Source organism: Entelurus aequoreus, linkage group LG15 (genome assembly GCF_033978785.1).
Source record: "Entelurus aequoreus isolate RoL-2023_Sb linkage group LG15, RoL_Eaeq_v1.1, whole genome shotgun sequence".
Classification (NCBI taxonomy): Eukaryota; Metazoa; Chordata; class Actinopteri; order Syngnathiformes; family Syngnathidae; genus Entelurus; species Entelurus aequoreus.
In genome coordinates this window covers 31,579,661-31,606,920 of record NC_084745.1, presented here as the reverse complement: position 1 = coordinate 31,606,920, position 27,260 = coordinate 31,579,661, and the positions used below count along the sequence as shown (strand labels likewise).

The 27,260-nt window shown below is 39.7% G+C and overlaps 1 protein-coding gene across 5 annotated transcripts in view; it reads left to right on the top strand.

Moving 5' to 3' along the window:
- The window catches only part of phldb2b (pleckstrin homology-like domain, family B, member 2b), a 100,065-nt gene that overhangs the window by 38,903 nt on the left and 33,902 nt on the right, over positions 1-27,260 (top strand). For 3 of the 5 annotated variants that reach the window (XM_062021218.1, XM_062021219.1, XM_062021217.1), the window contains exons 4-6: positions 3,866-3,964; positions 5,512-5,595; positions 26,160-26,279. In XM_062021218.1, the coding sequence (XP_061877202.1) occupies positions 3,866-3,964; positions 5,512-5,595; positions 26,160-26,279 (303 nt within the window). Of the gene's footprint in view, positions 1-3,865; positions 4,404-5,511; positions 5,596-7,575; positions 7,759-26,159; positions 26,280-27,260 lie in introns of those variants that run through there. The other 2 variants (XM_062021222.1, XM_062021220.1) reach the window with 2 other exon arrangements.

Sequence of the window (27,260 nt, the reverse complement as noted above, 5' to 3'; positions counted from 1 at the left end):
CCTCAGTCATACGTCTGCTTATTTTACTGTCATTTATTATTAATGTTAATTTATATATATTAGTCATGGAATGCTGTTACACACACTATGTTGAAGTATTACTATTATTATTATTATTATTATTTATCTTACGGTATACATCAAAAATAATATTGAGCAAAATTTAATTGAAATATTGTCGATGTGGCCCTCCAGCAGTGCTCGGGTAGCTCATGCGGCCCCCGGTAAAAATTAATTGCCCACCCCTGCTTTAGGGGCTCCGTATAAATATTCAGGAATATGAGTTTAAATAAATTATAACATGGATACGCTGTCATTATTCATTATGATTATAAATCATTTGAAGACCTTTGTCAGCGCTTATTATCCAACCTAATCCGTTCCATCAGTAACGCCCGCATTACTATACTGATAATCCAGTCCACGTTTTCACTATTACCTTAGCAAAGTGGAGCCAGACCGCAGCACATCCTGCAGTGTTTACGGAAGTAAACCCAGAAGTAAACATGCTTCAGTTCTAGTCAACTCAGTACAATTTCAAGGATCCTGTGAAATCAAAGTCAGCATTTTCTGAACCGTGGAGAAGATTATGAAAGAAGATGTCTCCCACAGTTTTGGGGACATTTGCCTCAATGTCTGCTCTGAAGAGCATGATGGCGATCAGTGGTGGAATATTGATTGATATGAGTTCTAAAACATTATTTTTGAATGTTTCTGCTCATTTCAATCAACTATTTATTTTGTAACCGTCTCTTTTGGTGAATAATGATGACGCTTATTTTAAGCGTCATCATTATTCACCATTATGCAACCGGAGCGCGGGAGAGTTCACACTGAAGTCGCATTATAAGACTATGATTTGTAATATAAAACTCATAATAATTATGTCTATATTATTGCTAACACAAAAATAATGTATATACTGTATGATAAGCAAAGCACCGTACAACAGCTTTGCAGTATAGGTGTGCTACTTAAACCTAATAGATGTAGTTTAATAACCTTAGTGTTATTTTAGAGTAGTGTTTTAGGGGCTCTGAAGACTGGATGCACTGACAAAAAAGGTGGAGTTCTATGAGGGGTTTTTTAACTTAATTTTTGTCGTTTTCACCATAAATGGCAGGTTATTGTGGTAGCCATTCCGCTGGCCTTGAATTTGACATCTGTGGTCAAAATGCCTTAAATTACCATTACAGTAATAATAGGAAACTAACAACATTGCTTTCCAACAAATTAGATGTCTTCAGTATTTGCTGTGTAATTCTAATACAGTAACAACCAGTTGTAAGCAAAACAATCTTGCAAGTGCAACAATTCTGAATCAAAGAGGTTGTGCACAGACAATATATCTTTGGGTGGACATCCAGCCCCTGTTTTCTAGGCAAGAATGTTTCTTTCCACCAAGAACCTCCTCTGTATTCAGGTCAACTCTGTAGTGCTGTGAAAGTTTGTTAACACTGCTATCATCTGTGCAATGTTTCCCTGTTTGCAAGTTGCCTGCTAGCTTTTCCAAGCAACTACACTGTCCTCATGTGTTTGGGCCATCTCACGCTTACTAAATATGACTAAAGCTTTTTTACACTTACTCTTTCAACTAGAGATGTCCGATAACGGCTTTTTTGCCGATATCCGATATTCCGATATTGTCCAACTCTTAATTACCGATTCCGATATCAACCGATACCGATATATACAGTCGTGGAATTAACACATTATTATGCCTAATTTTGTTGTGATGCCCCGCTGGATGCATTAAACAATGTAACTTTACCATGAATTGATTAACGTGGACCCCGACTTAAACAAGTTAAAAAACTTATTTGGGTGTTACCATTCAGTGGTCAATTGTACGGAATATGTACTGTACTGTGCAATCTACTAATACAAGTTTTAATCAATCAATCATAAACAAGGTTTTCCAAAATAAGAGAACAACTTCAACTCATGTTATGGAAAAAAGTGCCAACATGGCACTGCCATATTTATTATTGAAGTCACAAAGTGCTTTTTTTTTTTTAACATTCCTCAAAACAGCAGCTTGGAATTTGGGACATGCTCTCCCTGAGATAATCCTGATATCCATTACAACTATGGGAAATACTATACTTTGACTTTCACAAAGTGCATTATTTTTTTATTTTTTTTAAACATGCCTCAAAACAACAGCTACAAAAACAATGAAGGCACACAGCTTCAGTCCAGAATATACTAGAGAATACTTGCCTACCTTGAGATCTCTGAATTGAATTCGGGAGATGGTGGGGGGGGGGGGGGGGGGGGGTATATTGTAGCGTCCTGGAAGAGTTAGTGCTGCAAGGGGTTCTGGGTATTTGTTCTGTTGTGTTTATGTTGTGTTACGGTGCGAATGTTCTCCCGAAATGTGTTTGTCATTCTTGTTTGGTGTGGGTTCACAGTGTGGCGCATATTTGTAACAGTGTTAAAGTTATTTATACGGACACCCTCAGTGTGACCTGTTTGGCTCTTGATCGAGTATGCATTGCATTCACTTGTGTGTGTGTAAAAGCCTCATATATTATATGACTGGGCCGGCACGCTGTTTGCATGGAGGAAAAGCGGTCATGACGACAGGTTGTAGAGGACGCTAAAGGCAGTGCCTTTAAGGCACGCCCCCAATAATGTTGTCCGGGTGGAAATCGGGAGAACGGTTGCCCCGCGAGATTTTCGTGAGGGGCACTGAAACTCGGGAGTCTCCCGGGAAAATCGGGATGTTGAAACCAATACCAATAATTTCCGATATTACATTTTGAGGTATCTTTACTTTCAACCATTTAGATGTATTCTGTGTTTCTTGTGTAATTCTAATAAAGTGCCTATCGTTCTTCAAACCTAGTGACGCACCTGCATTCAGCATTCAATTACACGTTTTGGAACATTCCCCCCCCCACACAGTATTTACTTATCTATTAATTCATCTCTGCGCTGATTTTGACTCATTAAACGTTTCATTAATTATTAATTAAAATGTTTCTTATTTATTTACACATACTATTTCCGTAGTTATTTTTTATTTATTTGTTATGACTTTTAACACCATTTACTGTTCTTTTTTCCCTTTATCACCGCACAATTCAGACAGGATGTTTGTCTACTCAGTTGTATGTAACTTGTATCCAAATGCTCTCACATTTTTTAAATGTCCTCACACTTTGTGTGGAAATGTCATTAATGTGTCTAAATATCCTTACTTTGTTTCCAAATGCTCTTACTTGCGAACATTAGCATGTTAAGAGTTAGCACTGTCAACTTTGAGGTGTAGGCTGTAAAATTTGCTAAGAAAAAAAAAAGTGCTTATGTGTAAACAGTAAACACAAATCCATCTTGCATATCTTACGTGTATTTACATTGACTTTTTCATTAGAGTTTACATTGAGCTGTCCTGCTAATGCCTGTAGGACCCCCATTAGCTATGGAAGAACCTTCCAGCTACTACGCATTGCATATAATGGAAATGTTGCACCCACCTTAGATGGCTACCATGTAGACATGTCCAAAACCGTGTATGGACACGTCACCTTGGTTGTGTTATTTGACTATTTTACATTTTGTTTTGTATAAGTTCAACATCCTTTTCATTCTTTCTTTTCTTTCCTTTGTCACTACCAATTTATTTATACACATATTCTCTTCTTTTCTCTCCCTATTTGAAAATGGTGACACCCAGCAAACACAGGAAGTGAACAAGGTTTTTACTGATAAAATCTAAACACAAGAATTGTTCCATATTAAACTCATGTTGAGAATGAATAAAAGAAAGGGTATAGCTTCGCTTCTGCCTACTCCTTTTAGACAAATTATATACACTATAAAAAATCCAATGCAACACATGTATTTCTCTCTCTTGCAGGGGTGACCCGCATAGGCCGGGAAGACGCCCCCATTCCTCAAGATATCACCATCCAGGGGCCCGGAATCGAGGCGGAACACTGCCTTATCTTTAATGAAGGTCATTCCTCTTTTTGTTCTTATGTGGTCTTCGAATATTCTGTTAAAAAAAGACTCTAAACGAGAAGGAAATTAAATACTTAGTATAACAGGGGCATGAGTTAATTGCATTTGACCAAGGGTGTCCAAAATGTGGCCCCAGAGCCATTTGCGGTCCGCAAATGGTATTCTAAAAATACTTTTTTTTAATAAAAAAAAAACATGCAACTGGGAATAGCTCGATTGGCAACACTAAATTGGCCCTGGTGTGTGAATGTGAGTGTGAATGTTGTCTGTCTATCTGTGTTGGCCGTGCGATGAGGTGGAGACTTGTCCAGGGTGTACCCCGCCTTCCGCCCAAATGCAACTGAAATAGGCTCCAGCCCCCTCCTCGACCCCGAGAGGGACAATCGGTAGAAAATGGATGGATGGATAAAAAAGCTGGATAAAAGAGCAAACAGGTGAACTGTAACGAGAAAAAGTTGCATACATTGCAAAAATGTTGACTGACTTTAATAACACAAAGCTGCCATTCAGGCTGTTTTTTTCTTTAAAGGGGCAGTGCACTTTTTTGGGAATTTTGCCTATCGTTTACAATCATTATGGAAGACACAACGACGGATGTATTGTTTGTAATGCATTCTAACTCATAAATAATTGTAAATAAAAGTCCGCTTACAGCGGAGCCAAAGTGAGGTCCTCTATTCCGGCCATAAAATCCAATAAAAAACAGTCAAAAAGCGCGAACAATACTCCATTTACATTTCGTGAGTTAAATAATAACCATGTGTTAGTGATATTGTTATTATAAACGTTAATGCAGACAAACTTTTTATAGCGGCGCCATGATCACAAGCTTGTGTGCCAATGTTGACATGATCAACTGATTAGCTGCTTCCTTGTTTCTTTGCTCGTGAAACTTTATTGTCACTACATATAGTGTTGAAAGTTTTAAAAAAATACTTCATTTTGAACACTTTTCTTTTACTGGGACAAAAAAAACCACAACTGTCATTCATGCTCAGAAATAATAATAACATAAAATCAATGTTGTTACGAAATATTGATCTATTTAAGGCTCCAATTATTTTACGTTAAATATTCCACTTTGAAAATGTTTGGGAGGGAAATATTATATCATAAAACGGTTTTGACAAAAATGGCATAAAACACAAAAATAAAAAAAATAATTCATTTCAACAGATGGACCTGAAGTTGATCCAGAGATTTAAGCATTGAATAGTTTTTTGTTTTTTTTTACAAATTAATATATAACTTTTTTTTTTTATTTTTATGACTGAGACCCTTCCAGGTCCCCAGGTCCAAACTTGAGGGGAGCCCTAAAGGTGGAAAATAGTTTTTATTTGTATTGATTTTGAAAATGAAAAGTTTAATAATGATTTTGGAATGTGCTTCCATCCGTGGAAATTTTTTGGACACCCTTGCATTAGACTATTCAGATAAATCTATGCTGGGACTAGTTGATAGTCATGTGACTTATTCTATGCATGCAGGTAAAAGAGAAGATGTTAATTAAAATATTGCTATGCTAATTGTCGATCTCTTCAGGAGGGGTAGTGACTCTGGACCCCTGTGGTCACCTCTGTAGTCTGGATGGAGTGCAGGTCACTGTGCCCACACCACTCACACAGGGTAAGCTCCATTTTGCCACCTACTGGACTATAACACACATAGCTGGTGGATGACTTCATCTCATGCAGTGGTTTGGTTATCCTGCATTCCTTTCCATGTGTGGATGATTTCTACACGCATCGATAATGTAAGTGTGTGTATCAGTAAGGATATTCTCATGTATGTGAATGTGTGTGTGTGTGTGTGTGTGTGTGTGTGTGTGTGTGTGTGTGTGTGTGTGTGTGTGTGTGTGTGTGTGTGTGTGTGTGTGTGTGTGTGTGTGTGTGTGTGTGTGTGTGTGTGTGTGTGTGTGTGTGTGTATGTGTGTGTGTGTGTGTGTGTATGTGTGTGTGTGTGTGTGTGTGTGTATGTGTGTGTGAGAGTGTGTGCGTGTGTGGTTTGGCTTAATTCATAATGACTTGGAACTAACGGATACTATGACTCACAAGTTCCATGCAGCAACTGCACAACATATGCAACAAGTCAGAGAGCGCTCTTTTCTTTTCTTTGCATGCACTTTGTAAGTTCAACTGTTTTTGTTTCAGCATGTTAGTGGGTTATTTTTGGTTACTAATTAACAGGCCTAACCGCTTTGCTGATTCAAATATTGACACTGTCTTGCAAGAAGCAGAAAACAAAGGCCTCCCCCTGTTTTATGCACACGCACGCACGCACGCACACACACACACACACGCACGCACACACACACACACACACACACACACACACACACACACACACACACACACACACACACACACACACACAGAGTCCAGTCCATAGTGGGGCCAGCAGGAGATCATCTTGAGTGGAGACAGGTCAGCAGCACAGAAACGTCCCCAACTGATGCACAGCTGAGTGGTCCACCCCGGGTCCCGACTTTGAACAACTAGCGCAACATCTGTGGTCACCTATTGTGAGGGGGGCAGAAAAAAGGCAGTTTTAAAAGGGGGGTCTATTTAAAGGCTAGAGCAGTGGTGCCCAAACACCCGGCCGCGGCCCGGTACCGGTCCGTGGATCGATTGGTACCGGGCCGCACAAGAAAAAATAAATAAATAAATAAATATTTGTTATTTTTTTTATTAAATCAACATAAAAAACACAAGACACACTTACAATTAGTGCACCTACATTATATGTCAATATAGATCAATACAGTCTGCAGGGATACAGTCCGTAAGCACACATGATTGTATTTTTTTATGACATTTGTCCGTGGGACACATTTTCAAGCGGTGCCAAAAAGGTTGGGGACCACTGGGCTAGAGCATACAGATGAGTTTTAAGATGGGACTTAAATGCTTCTAACCAAAAATTGTACAACAAATATAAACATAAGGAAAAAAATCTAACATTTGTATGCATGTACAACACTTAACACTATGCATATATGAATAAATACACAATATATAATCAGTATAAACAATTCTCCAGCAATTGCATAGTTATGAGCAGTGGACATAGGTTGTCACGTGTGAGGCACCAAAATACTTGAAGGCCTGTTGTTAAAGTTTAAGTTCAAATAATAGAATTGAAATACAGTATACTACAGTGGGTGGATAAATCCATCACACTTTTTTTTTTGTTTTGCTTTTTACATTTTAATACACACTTTTATAAAATTGATTAAACGAATACCCGTTTTCCAAGATTCAGATTTTTCTGATTAAGACAGACGTCGATTTGTTTAGGTAGATCAAAGAAAAAATAAAATAGGTACACAGACAAAGGGAGATTTTAAGGGGCGCGGCTTCTAAGCGCTTCAAAGAAGCCTTCGACCGTACCAACTACAAACTGTTGTATTTTTCCTGTTTAAATACTTTTTTCCATATTGTATTGTTATATTATGTTTCCCTATGTTTACTAAAATGTTACAAATGTGAAACAAACACTTCAACTTTTTTCGCCAAAGACCTTTTTCGCTCAAATCCTAGTCTTGCACCCCTCCTGTCTGTGTAGCTGGTACGGTCCCTAACATAATGTAAATCAGTGGGTGAACTTTCCGCATCACACACACGGGAGAGGAGACGCTTAAATGGACGAGCCAGACGTTTAAAACATAATAACAAAATTCAGCAGGCGTGAAGACTCACTGTACATGTGATATTTTTTGTCATATTTTATTTGCTGGGAGATCCAAAAGAAAACCGTTTTCTACTGTCTCTACTGGATGGGACTAAAAAGGTTAGAGTTGATTAGCTAGCTATTAGCTTGTAATGCAAGCTTTATTTGATGTGTGCACTGTTGTGTTGTTGCTCACACTCTTTGAAGACAAAAATAATGCTTTTTATTTTATTTACTGCTTGCTAATTGCAGTCTGGATTTTCAACACACGTATGCTTATTTTAAGTCAATATATGTGTTAACTATTACGCATCTGTTTACCCTTTTTTTGTCAATAATTGACTGAAAAAAGAGCCAGCTGATGATAGTAATGTTCTTTGAAAAAAAAAGGGGATGGGAGGTGTAATTCTTATGTAGATGATAGACTGCAATTGTGTTTTATTGCAATGGTCCCATCTGTCTGCATGGGGTGATTTCCAACTGGTGGTCTGTGGACCACATCTGGCCCATGAATGAGGTCAGAGTTCAGAATTTGGGAGTGAATTTGTTGCAGCAGATACCCAAAACACCACTAGTGTATTATTATGTAGAGAAGGGGTGTACAAACCTTTTGTCTTAATTATTGGGTAGCAACACATTGTAGAAATTGAAGGAAACCCAAAAACAGTCGCAAAAATAAAAAATTGGAGCCAAAAAGCTTGGAATGTCATTACTAATAACTAGTAACACAAAGCTTTGTCTTTAAATACAGTAATACCTCAACTTAAGAGCTTAACTGGTTCTGTGACGGAGCTCCTAGCTCCAAACAATTGTATCTTAAATCAATGTGTCCCATTCAAATGAATTGAAATCAATTTAATTTGCCACCCAAACAGCACAATTTTAACATGTAACATCCCTTTTGAAGAAAAAGGAACTTACTTTTAGGTAATAAATGCTGTTTAAACAAAGTAGGGGTGGCAAAAAAATAGATCTTTGAATTAATCGCGATTTCTTATTTGAAACGATTCTAAATTGATTTTTTTTAAAAATCAATTTTTTTTTTTTATTGTATTTTTTAATCTTCCCTGTCCAGCCACTCCAGATATCTGCTGTACAGATTTACTTTAGAAAAGGGAAGTGTGGGATATGTTTCTTGTTGCCTTATTTGTATTTGACTTTAATTAATATTTGGGTAGAATTTTATCAAACAAAACCAGTTTTCTTTTCATCAGTCCATCCATTTTCTACCGCTTGTCCCTTTTGGGGTCACGGGTGTTTGATTGATTGATTGAGAAGTTTATTGACATCATAAAGAATTGACTACATGTAATGCTTTAAAAAGGCAAATGGATGGCACAAAAAGCCAAAAGGCTTGTTTCCATTGTGGTCCATGAAATATGGTGTTGGGTGTTGGAGCCTATCTCAGCTGTATTCTTAGTAATACAGAAATGTATCAAAGCTGTTCATCTATTTTATGGAGGTATGTAGTTGATCATAGAACTGGCAAACAATGTTGTTGAAAAAGTATTGATTTTGAATCGAGAATCAATTCTGAATCAAATCTTTACCCCCAAGAATTGAATCGAATCATGTGGTGCCCAAAGATCCACAGCCCTACTACAATCAACTACAGTAGTTTTATTGAGTAATAACTGTTGGAGAGTGGACTTCTACGATATCTCCTTCAAGCTGCTTTTCCGTCAAACACACCATCAGCAGCTTCTCCAGATTTAACGGATAAATGTCCACCGTTTAGATTTCAGATATTGTGAGTTTTGACACGTTTGGTGACGCTTGTTGTATTTAGGATCTTTGACAAGGGGTTTTTGAAGGAGGTCCTTAAAAAGAGCAGAGCCCTTTTGTCATATATACGTCGAGGATCTTTGACTTGCGTCAATATATAGCTTGGGTTAGCGTTAGGGTGAGAGCCTGTGTTATCCATTGTATTACAGATACTTGTATTGGTGTTATATAAATAAATGATAAATGGGTTATACTTGTATAGCGCTTTTCTACCTTCAAGGTACTCAAAGCGCTTTGACAGTATTTCCACATTCACCCATTCACACACACATTCACACACTGATGGCGGGAGCTGCCATGCAAGGCGCTAACCAGCAGCCATCAGGAGCAAGGGTGAAGTGTCTTGCCCAAGGACACAACGGACGTGACTAGGATGGTAGAAGGTGGGGATTGAACCCCAGTAACCAGCAACCCTCCAATTGCTGGCACAGCCACTCTACCACTTCGCCACGCCGTCCCAATGAACAAATGGGTTATACTTGTATAGCGCTTTTCTACCTTCAAGGTACTCAAAGCGCTTTGACAGCATTTCCACATTCACCCATTCACACACACATTCACACACTGATGCGGAGCTGCCATGCAAGGCGCTAACCAGCAGCCATCAGGAGCAAGGGTGAAGTGGTCTTGCCCAAGGACACAACGGACGTGACTAGGATGGTAGAAGGTGGGGATTGAACCCAGTAACCAGCAACCCTGCCGATTGCTGACCCGGCCAACCCTACCAACTTCGCCACGGTTCTGTACATAAGTAGTAATGAACAATTTAATTGAATAGTCCTGGTTAAAACACTTTATTTTTGTATTGTAAGCGTGACTCATTCTCACCTGCAGTCTTAAGTTTTCTGAAGCTTTTACTACTCACAGCATGACAAGTTCACATGCAAGTGTGTGTCACTTTGACACACACTCACCCCAGGCTATGAGGACTTTTAGGTTACCTGATGCCTGAAAACAAAACCGAGTTCATTGTCCGGCGTGGTATTGTGCTCAAAAAGTCTCCCCATCCCCCGCTCAAAGTGCTGTTGCCCATTTTTTTCTCTACTTTGCAAAAGTGTTATCTTTCCATTGAGCCTATCTGGTAGACCCCATGTCTCCATTGCTTGATGGATTGATGCTTCGTGGATGAGATTGAAGATAGTGCATCTGTTTGGATCGTGACTGACTGACCCGATCGACACCAACCCCCTTTGAGAAAGACCAGTCTGTTGTTTTATGATGTTACTGCCGAACTCGTGTGCCCCTGAGAGGGTTATTTGTAGCTTTTAGGCCAATTTACACTCCCAATGGGATCCCACTGATGTGTGCGGGTGCGTGTGTGTGTGTGTGTGTGTGTGTGTGTGTGTGTGTGTGTGTGTGTGTGTGTGTGTGTGTGTGTGTGTGTGTGTGTGTGTGTGTGTGTGTGTGTGTGTGTGTGTGTGTGTGCGGGTGTGTGTGTGTGTGTGAATTAACACATTCACATTGAGTTAATTCAGTCCCATGTTGCAACCTGAGGCCGCCATATTTTATGGAGGCGTCAGAAAACATGCATAAATCACTATCCTGTTTTTTTATGCTGCACTTTTGTCTGGAATGTAATTAACAAGTATACAAAGGAGCATACAGAGCCCCACTGAAAATAAAAAATGATTGTCATATATTTTTAAAAATATTACAACGGTCGAGGTTCAGCATCTGCTGTCTTGCTCTAGAAACCTGCCCTAAATTAATCGGGTAGTATCATTAAATATTAATTATTCATCAACGCTTGTGGTTGATGAGAGAGCAAAAACAACAAAAGAGGTAATTTTAGTTTGTGTGGTTCTTTGTATATTTTTCTATACTGAAGACGAGCTAAAACTAAAGTATACTTAAGTGTATAATTTTTAGTTTTTGTTCAACCCATTGGCAGTTAACGTAATTTTGTCTAAGCAAATGTTTGACACCAGACCCTTGTAATTGGTTTATTTTTCATTGTACACCCCATGGCCATAATTTGGCCGCGTCTGCACTGACGTTAACCAAATAGAGAAACAGTTTAGAGTTTCCTCTCGTATAACATTGCGGTAAGGGTGTAATTTAGTTCATCCAGATCTGAAGAGATTGACTCCAGACTCGCGACAGCTCTTACATCTGCGCCCTCAAAGAACTCTTGAGGTTGGACTTTGTAGAGTGCAAGCTGTAAATGATATTAAATACTCTTTACATACTTTATGTACAAATCGTCTGTGATGCTTTGACATGGGAGGCAATTGAGCAGTAAAAAAGAAATAAGCATGTACTGCATTCTATTGATTGTTCATTGACATCATCTAATTTGCATATTCAGCTGTGAAGCTTTTGCAAAAAATAAGCAAAAAGTGAAAAGCTACACAACTGTTTGAATAATACAAATTAAAAGGTTTTTTGTGTGTTAAATGTCACAAGCCTGTGAGAGCTTTTACTTGGGCTGTGGCCCAAGTAGGTCTGGGCTGATGGTCAATAAATGGAATTTAAATTGATAACTTTTCCAGCATCTATAAATTGCCATTGTTTTTAAAACAGGGTGCAAGAGGAGGCTTCACTCTATGTATCGCTCTCAGCCCCTGAGCGTGTTTATTCAATAGCAAAATTAATTGAACGGAGTGACGCATCTTGTCAGTCATCTACAGTCTTTGTCTCGGTGGGCGGGGGCGCACCCGCTTGCCTACACACACGGGATACACGGACATAGCCTTGCTAGTCACCACTCGCTAGTGAGAAGCACAGCAAAGTAACAAAAATTAGGAGAGAAAAAAGATCATTACAAAGGTAAATGTTCCTATGTGGGAATATTTAAACTTCAAACCAATGAGCAAAAGCAACATGGACGAATGTGCTCGTATAAAGTTAAAGTTAAAGTTAAAGTACCAATGATTGTCACACACACACTAGGTGTGGTGAAATTTGTCCTCTGCATTTGACCCATCCCCTTGTTCACCCCCTGGGAGGTGAGGGGAGCAGTGGGCAGCAGCGGCGCCGCGCCCGGGAATCATTTTGGTGATTTAACCCCCAATTCCAACCCTTGATGCTGAGTGCCAAGCAGGGAGTAATGGGTCCCATTTTTATAGTCTTTGGTATGACTCGGCCGGGGTTTGAACTCACAACCTACCGATCTCAGGGCGGACACTCTAACCACTAGGCCACTGAGTAGGTATGCTAATTTTTTGGAAAGTGATAGCAGCAACAACAACAAAAAACGCCTGACCCAGTTTTTCCAATTGTGAAAAAAAATGCGCTTAAGATGTTGTGGAAGTGCAATTTTTGCTAACAGTGATTGAAAGTCAATTTTATTTGTGGTTGTTTACTTATTTAAGATAACTAAACGTTTTTGACTTTCCAATTATAATGGAATAAATACTATTGAGAAATAAGTTAATTCCATTTGAAAGGGTCACTTGCATTATTATACTGTAAGTCAGTGGTTCTCAAACTTGTTTCACTAAGTACCACCTCAGAAACATTTTTTCTCTCAAAGTACCACCAAAATTACTAACATTAAAATACAGTAGCGTTGTAGGTAGGGTGTAACGTTACACAAAAATTTCGGTTCGGTACGTACCTCGGTGTAGAGGTCACGGTTCGGTTAATTTTTGGTACAGTAAGAAAACAACAAAATATAAATTTTTTGGTTATTTATTTACCAAATTTGTAAACAATGGCATAACATACATATACACACAGGGTCCATTGCCAGGGTTAATGCGGTCAACATATATAAAATAAAAACTAAATAAGATAAGGCTCAGAATGGTTTCTTAACAAAACTTTTCTACATATAAAGTGCTTTTTTTGATTGATTGATTGATTGAGACTTTTATTAGTAGATTGCACAGTACAGTACATATTCCGTAAAATTGACCACTCAATGGTAACACCCCAATAAGTTTTTCAACTTGTTTAAGTCGGGGTCCAGGTTAATCAATATTAAAATGCTTCAAGTTGTTGCTCAGATTAAATAAAATGACTTTGATTGATTGATTGATTGAAACTTTTATTAGTAGATTGTACAGTTCAGTACATATTCCGTACAATTGACCACTAAATGGTAACACTCGAATACGTTTTTCAACTTGTTTAAGTCGGGGTCCACGTAATCAATTCATGGTATTGCAAACGATATGTATAAAACTACAACAATACTACAAATAAATATAATACCATGTAAAACACTGCAAACTACTACAATACTACAAATAACATTACTTGCACACAAGAATGAAAGTCTAATAACAATTTCACAGTAGTGTTTTAGTTTAAACAAATAAAAATACTTATTCTCTCATGATATAAAAGCAATAAAAGAGAAGTATTCCAACAAAGAAAGGGTTTTGTGATGGAAGCAAACAAGACAAAACTTTTCTTCTACATATAAAAAGTGCAACATTAAACAGTTTCAAGTCAACTCAACCTCAGATTAACTTTCCCCCCCCCCCCCCCCCCCCCCCAGCCTGGCTAACTTGGCAGTAAGAGGTGGGAGCTGTTTGCTCGTTTTTATCTTTGTTGAAGCGATGTTCACTTGGGGGTGGTGCCGCTTCAAATGGGTTAGCATGTTTGACGTGTTGGCAGAAACATGCCTTACCGCTGCTGAACAATGTCGGCAAACCTCCGTCCTCCATTGTTGTATCGTACCGCGCAGCCGAAGTGTTCCCAAACGGGAGATCTTAACGAGGCAGGAGGGTCTTCCAGCTCTGGCTTTTACATGTTGTCGTAGCCCGGTCGTTGCTAGCATGCCGTGTGTTGTGCCTCAGTGTGCATTGTTTACACAACGTGCGCTACGCTACTTAATATGTCCGTGTGGAAACTTGTTCGGTACACCTTCGAACCGAACCGGAACCCCCGTACCGAAACGGTTCGATACAAATATCGAAGGTTTTTAAATGACAAACACATTTCTGGAGAACATCTGCACTGTAACACAACATAAACACAACACAACAAATACCCAGAATCCCATGCAGCCCTAACTCTTCCGCTCAACCGACGCACGGAGGGTGGGGGGGTTGATGTGTGGGGGGGTTTGGTGGTAGCGGGGGTGTATAATGTAGACCGGAAGAGTTAGGGCTGCATGGGATTCTGGGTATTTGTTGTGTTGTATTACGGTGCGGATGTTCTCCAGAAATGTGTTTGTCATTCTTTTTTGGTGTGGGTTCACAGTGTGGCGCATATTTGTAACGTAACAGTGTTAAAGTTGTTTTATAAGGACACCGTCAGTGTAAGCTGTGTGGCTGTTGAGCAAGTATGCCTTGCTGTTGCCTACGTGTGCAAGTAAAAGCAACATATAACATGTGGACGGGCTGGCACGCTGTTTGTACATGCTATAGAGGACAATTAATGCAGTGCCATTAGGGCACGCCCTTGATTAACTAATTAGAGTGAAAATAGGATAATATTTGCCCTGGGAGATTTCTAGGAGAGGCAGTCTCCTGGGAAAATCGGGGGGGTCGTTAAGTATACTGGGAAAACCGGGTGGGTCGGCAAGTATGCAGCTGAGCCGCATCAGAGTGGTCAAAGAGCCGCATGCGGCTCCGGAGCCGCGGGTTGCCGACCCCTGCACTAGATGGAGCCCGCATACCACAGTTTGAGAATCACTTATATACTTGTTATAGTGTACAGGGTTTCCCATAAATTGCCAAGATACCTGTAGCAGTGAAGGCGTTGTTAGGGGGCGTGGCCAATATACCCCATCACATTATTAGGTATGATGCATATACTGTATATTCTTTAAAAAGGCAAAAAAAAATGTATACATACATTTAAAACAATTCTGTCGTTAAGTATTAACATATTTTTCTTATTTAATATTGTTTTTCTCTATTTTTAAATTGTTGCTGCTTATTGTACTTGTATTTTTTTTTTTTTACTAGAGAATTCTCCGATCTTTTTAGTCACTATTTATTAAAAACAACTGGGAACAAATTGTTTAGAGACTTCTATTGCTCCATGTCTGCGACAAAAAGCGAGCTGCAAAGAGCCTAACGTCACACTTGCTTTGTGCTGCTAGGATTTCTTTCCTTGAAAGCTGCCATTGGCATCTGAAATTTTGAAGCTTGTTGTCCGCGGGTATATCTTGGACGGTATAGCTCGTTTGGTAGAGCGGCCGTGCCAGCAACTTGAGGGTTGCAGGTTCAATCCCCGCTTCCGCCATCCTATTCACTGCCGTTGTGTCCTTGGGCAAGACACTTTACCCACCTGCTCCCAGTGCCACCCACACTGGTTTAAATGTAATTTAGATATTGGGTTTCACAATGTAAAGCGCTATACAATTGTAATTCACTTCACTTCATCTTGGATACATTAGGGTTAGGGTTGGGTATCGAGTATCGAGTATCGATTGGAACCGGGACTAACTTTCCGATTCTCCCGGAATCGTTCAAAAGTTTAAATTTCGATTCCTAGTTTCGATACCCAGTCCGCCGACCGGAAAAAAATATGTCCGCCGAACCGGAAGAAGAAGCCGCTGAACACCAACGAAGAAGTGCCCACCGCCGGAAGTGTTAGCATAGCCGAGCGAGTCAGTCAAGCTCAAGCATGGATAGCGGGCGTCGGCGGTCGAAAGTGTGGCTTTACTTTACAAAAAAAAATGAAATAACCGCGAAATAACTGAGCTCCATGTCCATCAAGAAACGAGTGGAGAGAGAGCTGCAGATGTACCAGGACGTTCCACCGATACTTATGTCTGACGACCCTGCTGCATGGTGGTGGTCCGGTGGAACCAACAAAAGACTTATCCTTTGCTGTCAGATCTCGCTTTCTCCTTTTTATGCGTTCAAGCTTCTTCCACACCCAGCGAACGTGTATTTTCCACAGCAGGAGACACTATCTGTCCAGAACGCTCACGTATCCTGCCTGAGAAGGCGGATATGGTCATTTTCCTAAACAAGAACTGTCTCTGATTTTATACTGTACCTGCTGCTAATCTGGACTGGGTTTTGCAAGTTGTTTCTTATTGTTTATTTGCTTTTCTGCACCAGGTTAGCCCATCAGTGGGAGCACGGTAACATTTTTAAGTACCTGCAGCATCATACACTTGTGTGTGTAAATGTGTTTTCATGAGGTTTCCTGCAGCATCATACACTTATGTGTAAAGGTGTTTTCATGAGGTTTCCTGCAGCATCATACACTTATGTGTAAATGTGTTTTCATGAGGTTTTCAAAAATAAAGCTCTCTTGAGGAAAGTGTACCTCTGGGAAAATGTATTCATAATTTATAATATTTATATTCAAGTTCATAGATTTGATATTTATATTCTAGTCGAAAACAGCCCTGTGAGGAATTTATAGTAAAGTTCATAAAAAGTTAATAGAATTAAAATTGATGGAGAATGTCAGACTATTTCATTCAGAAAGACTGTAGGTTAGCTAGCTCATTTAAAATATCCTAAACTTTTTTTTGACCCTGCCTCTTAAAAGAATCGGAATCGAGAATCGTCAGGAATCGGAATTGACACAAAGAATCGGAATCGTTCGAATTCAAACGATACCCAACCCTAATTAAGGTACATCCACATCGTGGACATGCTGTCTCCGATCCAGACAACCCTGTGCGTATGGCTTATGTCATCACAACAACTGGTTTCGGCAAGCCAAATAGTCAATAGTGCGCAAAAAATAAACTATGTATATCCATTTAAACTGTAACTACCTGCCGGTGTTAATGTGTATGTTTGTGTGTCATGATGCTCATTTCTTCCATGGTCTGTGAACACAGTGTTGGCGGGAATGAAGAATTGTTCTGTGTCTAGCAGTGAAACACAGCGTATGTGTGTGCATGGAAAAAAAACTTGTTGGAATTGGGCCCATTGTTAGCATAAAATTGGCAATAAAAGCTAAAAAGAGTGTCTGACTTTGTGTGTCTTCTTCTGGACGTTACAATACTCTATATTACTTTATTTTGTTTTCACGCAAAAAAACCCTCTTTTAAGGTGTGGCGGCTAATATGTATTCGTGGTGCACCGCCGCAATCAAATAGTTTAAGGGAAAAACCTGCAGTATATTATTGATTGTGTTAGTTCTTAAGTGGGACTTTGCACACTTTCAGTTTTGGTTTATTTTTGCGGTACCAGTGGACCAAAGCATCAGTGTTTTGCCTGAAGGAAGACCACAGTTCCCATGACGACGAGCACTTATAGCGTCAAACTGACACGATAATACCACAAAGATTCAGTATTTCTGATCTTTCCATAGTAGGAACTTAAATATTTTACACAAACTTTATATTTGTGGTTTAGAGTCATCGCATAGTTTTTTCTTTATACAGTACTTTTAAGTTTGTTGCGTGGCTGGTGTGGAACTGCAAACTATCAAGCTTGTGGATATTTATTGCTACCACGCACATTTCCGATAGCTAACATTAGAATTATCATTTTGATTTGAGCATCAAAAGTTACTTCACAAGTCCAGCAAGAACAGAGCCAAGGCAGCATCGGTCAGAAATCCCTCCTCATCTTTGAGCTCACGCCAGCGAGTGAAAGCTGGGCCAATGTTGATCCTTGAAACTTTTAGTTTCTTTGGTTGTTTTGCCACATCTACCATGATAGCAGTAATTGCACGTAGGCGTTCTTCTTCTTCTTCTTCTTCTTGTAGTTTTCTGGCGGTACGCAGGCGTTCGTATTGACTTCCGTCTTTGCCACGCTCCTCAAAGTTGCTAAGTGCCAATGAGAGCGATACAGACCCGCTCAGGCCATGACAGAGGTGTCATTCAACTGGTTGTAAGTCGATGTATCATCCCAAAAGTTATGAAAATATTTTATGAAGGTTGAAAAGTTACTTTGTGCTGCTTTAAAATTGGTCTCAAAATAATGCTGTCAAAAATATAATTTATTTGCAATAATTTCTAGCCAAGGCCTCATGCCTCATAAAATGTCCAATAAGTCCACAATAATTTGCTAGATTTGTCACTAGTTGCTTTTTATGAAAACACAACATAGTGGGGTCTGAATAGTTGGCAACATAGATCTCTCCTGCTATGTCTTTTTATTCTCTGCCAGACCAGGTGCATATGAGGTGTGTTAAGAAGCAACTTATTTCACAGACAGTCCCTTTATAATGTGTTTATGAGTGATGGTGTAACAGGTAGCGCCTAGTCTATTTGTGGGTCGCCACAAATAAATAAATGAATGTATTGGAAAAAAGGCTATAATGGCAATTTGTGTTGTCTGCGGTGGGTGCATGTACATAAAGAATACAGCTTGTGCTTTTGACTGCAGACATCAATCCACTCTGCGTGCAAGCTGTTACATTTAAAGTGTCTTAATTGCTTGCAGTAGTAGCTACCAAAAGCAATTGATCAGGAGTGTAGTAAAAGCATAAGATGCAATTTACACGCTTTAAAGTTATCTTAATTTGTGTCCCATCTGCTGCTAAAAACAGCACACTTTCATTAGATATTTTTGCAAGTTAAGAAGATGAGAGGAAGTGTGTGCATAAATGAGGCAGATTAAAAAGGCAGCACATGGTTTATTAAGGGTAGGAAATTAGAATTTTACAAGAGCAGACTGCTGGCGAGGTGTAAGCACAAGCCTTTGTGTTTGCTCTTATTCTAAAAACCGAGGGCTACTGCAAGTCACAGCATGCACCCTCCTGTCTGACTATTCCAAACACATGTTATTAGATCTCGGGGCTCTTCTCAGAGATCATCATCTTTTTGAAGTCTCTTTAACGCTGCCACTTCCTCACAGCGTGCACACTATCAAAAAGAGTGTTTACACAAGTAATGTATTTGAAAGGTTCAACTGTCCAGCTGTGGAGACTCAACATTTTAATGTGTGTGTGGCCGCACCGCCTCACAGTGACAAATTACAGCTCGGACCGAAGAAAGTGTCTCTTTTCAATATGCCAAAGATAAGAAGTGACTTCTTTTGGTTAAACTGTTACTTTAAATTACGCTGCAAAGGTAGAAGAGAGTATTAACCACCTCCCACCCCCTCCCCATCTAGTCTTTTTCCATTTTCTTCCCTCTCAGATGTTTTCAATGACTTCAGGTCCAAGGTATGTGCTGCATAATAACTGCGCTCAAGTTCTTATGGGTCGGATGGGTGAGGGCACACTCTACTCCAGTAAAGTTGACACATCTTCTCTGTTGTATTTGTAAATACTTGGGCTTAAATGCCTTAGCCAGGCACGGTTGCTAATGCACCAGCACACTGGTTTTATAAGATCAATGATTTTTTGTAAAGTTACTAGATTTCTAGAGGTTTGGTAACGATTGCACAATTTGCACTAATCAGAAAGACTAAAAAAAAAACACAGAGTCCAAGCCTGGAATACAGTAAACTGTCATTGGATAGGGAGGAAAATTGTTTGGTTTACCTTACTTTAGAATAGTTTTAATTTGTTCTTTCTAACATGCATACAGTACACCACATATTTACAGTTTCACATTCTAACATGTCTGACAAGGAGTAGAAATAAGCAGATTTGATTTTATCCTAACTGTTTTGAAGCAGCAGCACAGTGGAACAGGGTTTAGTGCATGTGCCTCACAATTCGAAGGTCCTGAGTTCAATCCCGGGCTCAGGATCTTTCTGTGTGGAGTTTGCATGTTCTCTCCCGTGAGTCGTGAGTCGTGACTGCGTAGATTCCCACCGGGTACTCCAGCTTCCTCCCAGGCAAAAACATGCACCTGGGGATAGGTTGATTGGCAACACTAAATTGGCACTAGTGTGTGAATGTGAGTGTGACTGTTGTCTATCTGTGTTGGCCCTGTGATGAGGTGGCGACTTATCCAGGGTGTACCCCGCCTTTTGGCCGAATGAAGCTGGGATAGGCACCAGCACCCCCCGCCACCCCAAAAGGGACAAGCGGTAGAAAATGGATGGATGGATGGATGTTTTGAAGCAGTTCAAATCACATTTATTCACTTCCTGTCTCAATCTGTAACACAAACAAACAGATAACTGAATGAATAAATCAATAAACATTAATAACGTTGACATGAATACATAAGTTGTTCACATATTTTGCTAAATATGTGATGAATAGATGATAGATTGTTTCTCATTATAAACATTAGCAACACTAGCAAAGCTATGTGAGCGACAGTGCATCTGGAAAGTTCTACACACAACTCATAATGACAACATCAAAAAAAAGTTTGCAAATTAATTCCCAAAAAAAAGAAATCACATATGTACATTTGTATTCACAGTTTTTGCCTGCAAGCTACAAATGTAAGATAAATATAGCCCTGAAAGATTATTAATACGGTTGCTTGAATCAAATTAAGAACATCTAAACCCCCTGCCAAATATGTCCAAGTTTTACTTTGCATCTCATTTCCTATACCTGTGGTGTGTTCTAAGACCCTCGATGAAAGCTGGGAACAAGTCTTACTAGGTTTTAAAGATAGGAGGAGACGTAACCCACCCAAGAGATGCACTAATAATAATGTAATTATAAAAATTATGTTCGATATAATGTGGTCGTTGGGGTCCTATTACTTGCAAAAAATTTCAAAAAATCAAAATAATACAATAAAATGATCCTGATTTATGTGGTGAAAACAGCAGGAGTTTGCAGAATTGCCAAGGCATAATGGTTTTAATTTGTGAGTTAGAGTCTTGTTGACGATGAACAGTAGCGTAACTCGGTCTTTAAGTTGTTTGAATCCTTCTTTGCCTAGTGCTTCATTCTTGCTTAAGTGTTGAGACTGCATAATCCTGTCTCGTCGCAGTTGTACGGATGCATTTTTCCGAAGGCGACACGCGCCAACGATCTGTTTCAGAAACGACAACAAAAAGGTCTGTTTTCTTCTTGATGTAGGCAGGCGTAAGAAAAAGGGCCCAGCAAAGCCGTACATGAACAGCATCTTGAAAGTAAACAAACATTTGTCGTGCCTGCCGGCAAACGGCGAGGGTTGATGATGATAGTGATGATGTTTGGTGAAGAGCCCCCACGTGACATGACGTGAACGGTGGATTGTGCTCCTTCGTCACAGAACGGGACAGGCGCTATTGACCAATACTGTTCTGGTCGTCAATAATTTGGTGAGAAAAACAACGCGGTTGTCTCTGGTAGTAAAAAAAAAACAGGCGAAAATTTGGGTCCATGGCACGACCGCGTTTTATAGAACATTGCTACAGTATATGACACCGTGTTATATCGGACTTTACCTGCATATAATTCATATTATCCACTGATGATAATTCTGAGTGTATCAAATAATCTGTACACTCTACGTTTTACACTCGGAAGTAAAGGAAAATTTGACTAATTTATAGTCATATTTAAGTGAAGAATGACAGGTTATGTGATCATCTAAATTGATTTATTTTCATTTTATATTAAAATTATTGGAATTGTATTTTTGTTTACATATTTTAGCCACACCGAACTATAAGCCGCAGATATATACATAAATGTTTATTTACATACCTTAATTGTTTCCAAACGGTGTCTGTAACACGGCACTAAACACAACAGAAGTCAACGTCATGGACCCACTACCTGCGGAAGCTAGTTCTCCAATCAGGTAAACAGACTCAATAACTCCACGATGACGTTTTAGTGAATTTGTGAAACTAAAACAATACAAACAGAATGCCGTTGTAAGTTAATTATACTAACACAGACCCTCGTAAATGTGTTAGCATATTCGCTAATGTTAACGACGCTAGCGTCATTATATAACGATAGCACGTACAAATATGCATGAAAACACTCCTACAGACATCACACATGAGACGGTTTAGTAAGTATGAACAGTTTTAGTTATACTGTAAGGCTTACAAACGTTGCTTGGAGTTAAGAATGAAGAATCCATATGAGTAGAACGCTATGGACAGCCAGAAGACTGAATGGCACTGCACTTCCGGTTGAAAGCTCTACCGGTAAATGGAAGGACACTGCAGCACCTGCAGTGAGCAAACTCTTCCAAAATATGACGCAATAGCACAAATAATAAAACACATTCTCAGTGCTTTACAAACCCCGTTTCCATATGAGTTGGGAAATTGTGTTAGATGTAAATATAAACGGAATACAATGATTTGCAAATCATTTTCAACCCATATTCAGTTGAATATGCTACAAAGACAACATATTTGATGTTCAAACTGATAAACTTTTTTTTTTTTTGCAAATAATCATTAACTTTAGAATTTGATGCCATTAACACGTGACAAAGAAGTTGGGAAAGGTGGCAATAAATACTGATAAAGTTGAGGAATGCTCATCAAACACTTATTTGGAACATCCCACAGGTGAACAGGCAAATTGGGAACAGGTGGGTGCCATGATTGGGTATAAAAGTAGATTCCATGAAATGCGCAGTCATTCACAAACAAGGATGGGGCGAGGGTCACCACTTTGTCAACAAATGCGTGAGCAAATTGTTGAACAGTTAAAGAAAAACCTTTCTCAACCAGCTATTGCAAGGAATTTAGGGATTTCACCATCTACGGTACGTAACATCATCAAAGTGTTCAGAGAATCTGGAGAAATCACTGCACGTAAGCAGCTAAGCCCGTGACCTTCGATCCCTCAGGCTGTACTGCATCAACAAGAGTAAGGCTGAAACGACGCGTCGACATAGTCGACGTCATCGGTTACGTAAATACGTCGACGCCGTTTTTGTGCGTCGACGCGTCGCATATTTACGTCACACTACCGTCATGGCGAAGCGCAAAGCAGACGATCAAAGCAGACGATGCGAGCGGTGCGAGCGAGGGGGGAAAAGCATGCCAAAAGTAGTCAAAAGTGTGGGAGTATTTCAATACACGGCCTAATAATGTTGTTGCATGCACACTGTGTCGAGCAGAAATGGCCTATCATAGCAGCACAACGGCTATGAACGAACATTTGAAAAGAAAACCATCAACTAGTCAATCGTCCACGCGAGCATACGTTGTCATCATTACACAAAAACATGAATGTGTCATTTGTATCTGCTAGGGGTGTAACGGTACATGTTTTGTATTGAACCGTTTCGGTACGGGGCTTTCGGTTCGGTACGGGGGTGTACCGAACGAGTTTCTAAGCTAAAGCTAAAGCCTTAACAAGCTGCATTGCTCCTTCTGCCTCTGTCTCAGCACGCAGCATTGTCCCACCCACACAACCATCTGATTGGTACACACATAGCAATACCAGCCAATCAGCAGTGCGTATTCAGAGCGCATGTAGTCAGCGCTTCAGCGTGGAGTAGATAGGTGTTTAGCAGGTGAGCATCAGGCAGCGGACTCTCCCCAAATGATAATAAACACCTCCCAGTCAACTACTAGTAACATCACTATGAGCCTGTTGACCTTCTAGAAATATAAACTGCAGCTCAGCTCACTCGCAGTCCTGGCTTGAGGTGAAGGCTAATTACCTCTCAGTTCCAGCCACATCGACCCCTTTTGAGCGCCTATTTTCAGCTGCTGGGAATATTGTAAACATGAAAAGAACCAGAGCATGTACACATGCTAACCTTTCTTCATTACAACTGTTAGACACTCACTGGAATAAGTAGAATTGGTTATTGTGTACTGTGTTGGACTGGATGTTTATTTTGCACATTTTAAAAGCAATACTTAATGTTTGCAGTGCTCCAGAATATTTAGATTGGCACTTTTTTGTATTGGATGTTTATCTTTATTTTTGCACATTTTAGCAAATAAGCAATACTTTCACTTTTGTTGAAATGTTTACACTGTTGTTACAGAATATTTCGTTTTGCACTTTTTTGTATTGGATGTTTATCTTTATTTTTGCACATTTTAAAGCAAAATAAGCAATACTTTTACTTTTGAAATGCTTATACTATTGCAGAATATTAAGATTTGCAATGGATGTGGACTTTTATATTTGCACATTAAAAAGCAAATAAGCTACTTTTAATTTTGTTAAATGTTAAAAGTTTTAAATGTTTACATTGTTACAGAATATTTAGTCATGTTGTTGTCAATGTTGACTGAGTGGCCATACTTCTTTTTTTGTAAATAAAAGCCATGCCTTTTGAAAAAACGGGCCTACATTTATTTTTTCATCTTCATTTTGAATAAAAAAATAATCGGTTAAAGGAAAAATAATCTATAGATTAATCGAAAAAATAATCTATAGATTAATCGATAGAAAAATAATCGTTAGCTGCAGCCTTAAACAAGAGACATCAGTGTGTAAAGGATATCACCACATGGGCTCAGGAACACTTCAGAAACCCACTGTCAGTAACTACAGTTGGTTGCTGCATCTGTAAGTGCAAGTTAAAACTCTCCTATGCAAGGCGAAAACCGTTTATCAACAACACCCAGAAACGCCGTCGGCTTCGCTGGGCCTGAGCTCATCTAAGATGGACTGATACAAAGTGGAAAAGTGTTCTGTGGTCTTACGTGTCCACATTTCAAATTGTTTTTGGAAACTGTGGACGTCGTGTCCTCTGGACCAAAAAGGAAAAGAACCATCCGGAAGTTGAAAAGCCAGCATCTGTGATGGTATGGGTGTGTATTAGTGCCCAAGACATGGGTAACTTACACATCTGTGAAGGCGCCATTAATGCTGAAAGGTACATACAGGTTTTGGAGCAACATATGTTGCCATCCAAGCAACGTTACCATGGACGCCCCTGCTTATTTCAGCAAGACAATGCCAAGCCACGTGTTACATCAACGTGGCTTCATAGTAAAAGAGTGAGGGTACTAGACTGGTCTGCCTGTAGTCCAGACCTGTCTCCCATTGAAAATGTGTGGCGCATTATAAATAAATGATAAATGGGTTATACTTGTATAGCGCTTTTCTACCTTCAAGGTACTCAAAGCGCTTTGACAGTATTTCCACATTTACCCATTCACACACACATTCACACACTGATGGCGGGAGCTGCCATGCAAGGCGCTAACCAGCAGCCATCAGAGGCAAAGGGTGAAGTGTCTTGCCCAAGGACACAACGGACGTGACTAGGAAGGTAGAAGGTGGGATGAAGCCTAAAATACCACAACGGAGACCCCGGGACTGTTAAACAACTTAAGCTGTACATCAAGCAAGAATGGGAAAGAATTCCACCTGAGAAGCTTAAAAAATGTGTCTCCACAGTTCCCAAACGTTTACTGAGTGTTGTTAAAAGGAAAGGCCATGTAACACAGTGGTGAACATGCCCTTTCCCAACTACTTTGGTACGTGTTGCAGCCATGAAATTCTAAGTTAATTATTTGCAAAAAAAAAAAAAAAGTTTATGAGTTTGAACGTCAAATATCTTGTCTTTGTAGTGCATTCAATTGTATATTCGTTGAAAAGGATTTGCAAATCATTGTATTCCGTTTATGTTTACATCTAACACAATTTCCCAACTCATATGGAAACAGGGTTTGTACTTGTTTTTTTTGTTTTAACTATTTTCATAATTTCCGCCAGCAAAAAAATACCTTACAGAGGTGTAACAACAAGCTACATTCACAGACAGTCTCATTATAATGTGTTTACGAGCGAGGGCGAACAGATAGCGGCATAGCTATTTGTGGCGGGTGTGGGAAAACGCTGCAATCAATTTTAAGCTGTTGACTGTTTTCCAAATGATTCTCACTGTCTTCTTGTCTCACTGTCGAGTGGCAACATCTCTCCTTTCTCTTGCGTCCTATTTGGACAGCTGTGTCCGGCTGTGTGCATTACAAAGGTCCTGACCCTGACATGTTGTTTAATACCTGGCGCTCTTGGCGTAATTAACGGCCAGAGCACACTGGAGTGGCTTCTCACGGATAAGCACTAAACATTCAAAGACAAATACCATCATCCTGCCAGTATGTCTAAGTTATACCCTTTGTCTGCAGGTTATTCCTTGTGTCTCGGTAAGTCCTACTTCTTCCGGTTCAACCATCCTGAGGAGGCGAGCAGAATGAAGAGCATGCTTCCACAAAAGAGCCCAGTGTCTGCCTTAGCCTACAATACAGGTACGCATGCACACTTGTAAACCCTTACTGTGACCTTTGAACTACACTTGATCCCTTCTGTCTTTGTTCTGCTGCCTTTTCCTCCTTACTTTTCATCTATTTGAACCATCTGTCTTCACCTAATAGCCTTCTGCAGGCCAGTAGAGCCATGCAGGTGGGAAAGATTTTGGTTTTTGGAGTGGGTGGATGTGGCAGGGTGGGGCGTACGCTCAAATACTGTTCCACAACACACACTCTCACAGTCAGGCATGCTAAAACTTAAATGTAAAGCATATTGGAATGTTTCCGTGTCATCTGGTGCCCTTCTGTTTCCACGGTGATACTGCTGGACTCTGCTGTCTTCCTGGTGATTTATCGCGCCGTGTTTAACTTGTTAGTGTTTAGCGAAACCTCAATTTTGACACGCAGTAAAAGCTCCACTGTAGTGGTGTTGTGACTTTTAAAGTTCCCATGCACAACAATGCACGATTATACTAAAAAGCCCCGCGTTCATTGTGTTGTTGGCCAACACTCACAGCTATATTGTGGAAGCTCTCACACAAAGAACAGTCGATGCACGCCAGCCCTCCCGTATAAATCTGCCCTTTTATGGACGCTGCTCAACTGTGTGTGCGTGTGTGTGTGTGTGTGTGTGTGTGTGTGTGGGTGTGTGTGTGTCTCTTGTGATCTCAAGTTGCCTTTCTTTTTTCCGCCACATATCACTTAGCACGTAACGGTTGACATTCTCTCCCATAGTTTTTTAAATTAATCTAAGGGGATTAACCAATTTTAAAACACTTTACATATGTATGCATACTAGGGATGTTCCGATTAAGGTTTTATGCTAGCGATTTGGATATTGATCATCCTTGAGTGATGTCAGCCGATACCAATACCGGTACGAATCACATGTATTGACGTTACATTTTTCGATGTATTTATGGTGAGTGCTATTGGCAGTTAAACAATATCAACACAATATTAAGACTAGTTCTGTGGAGG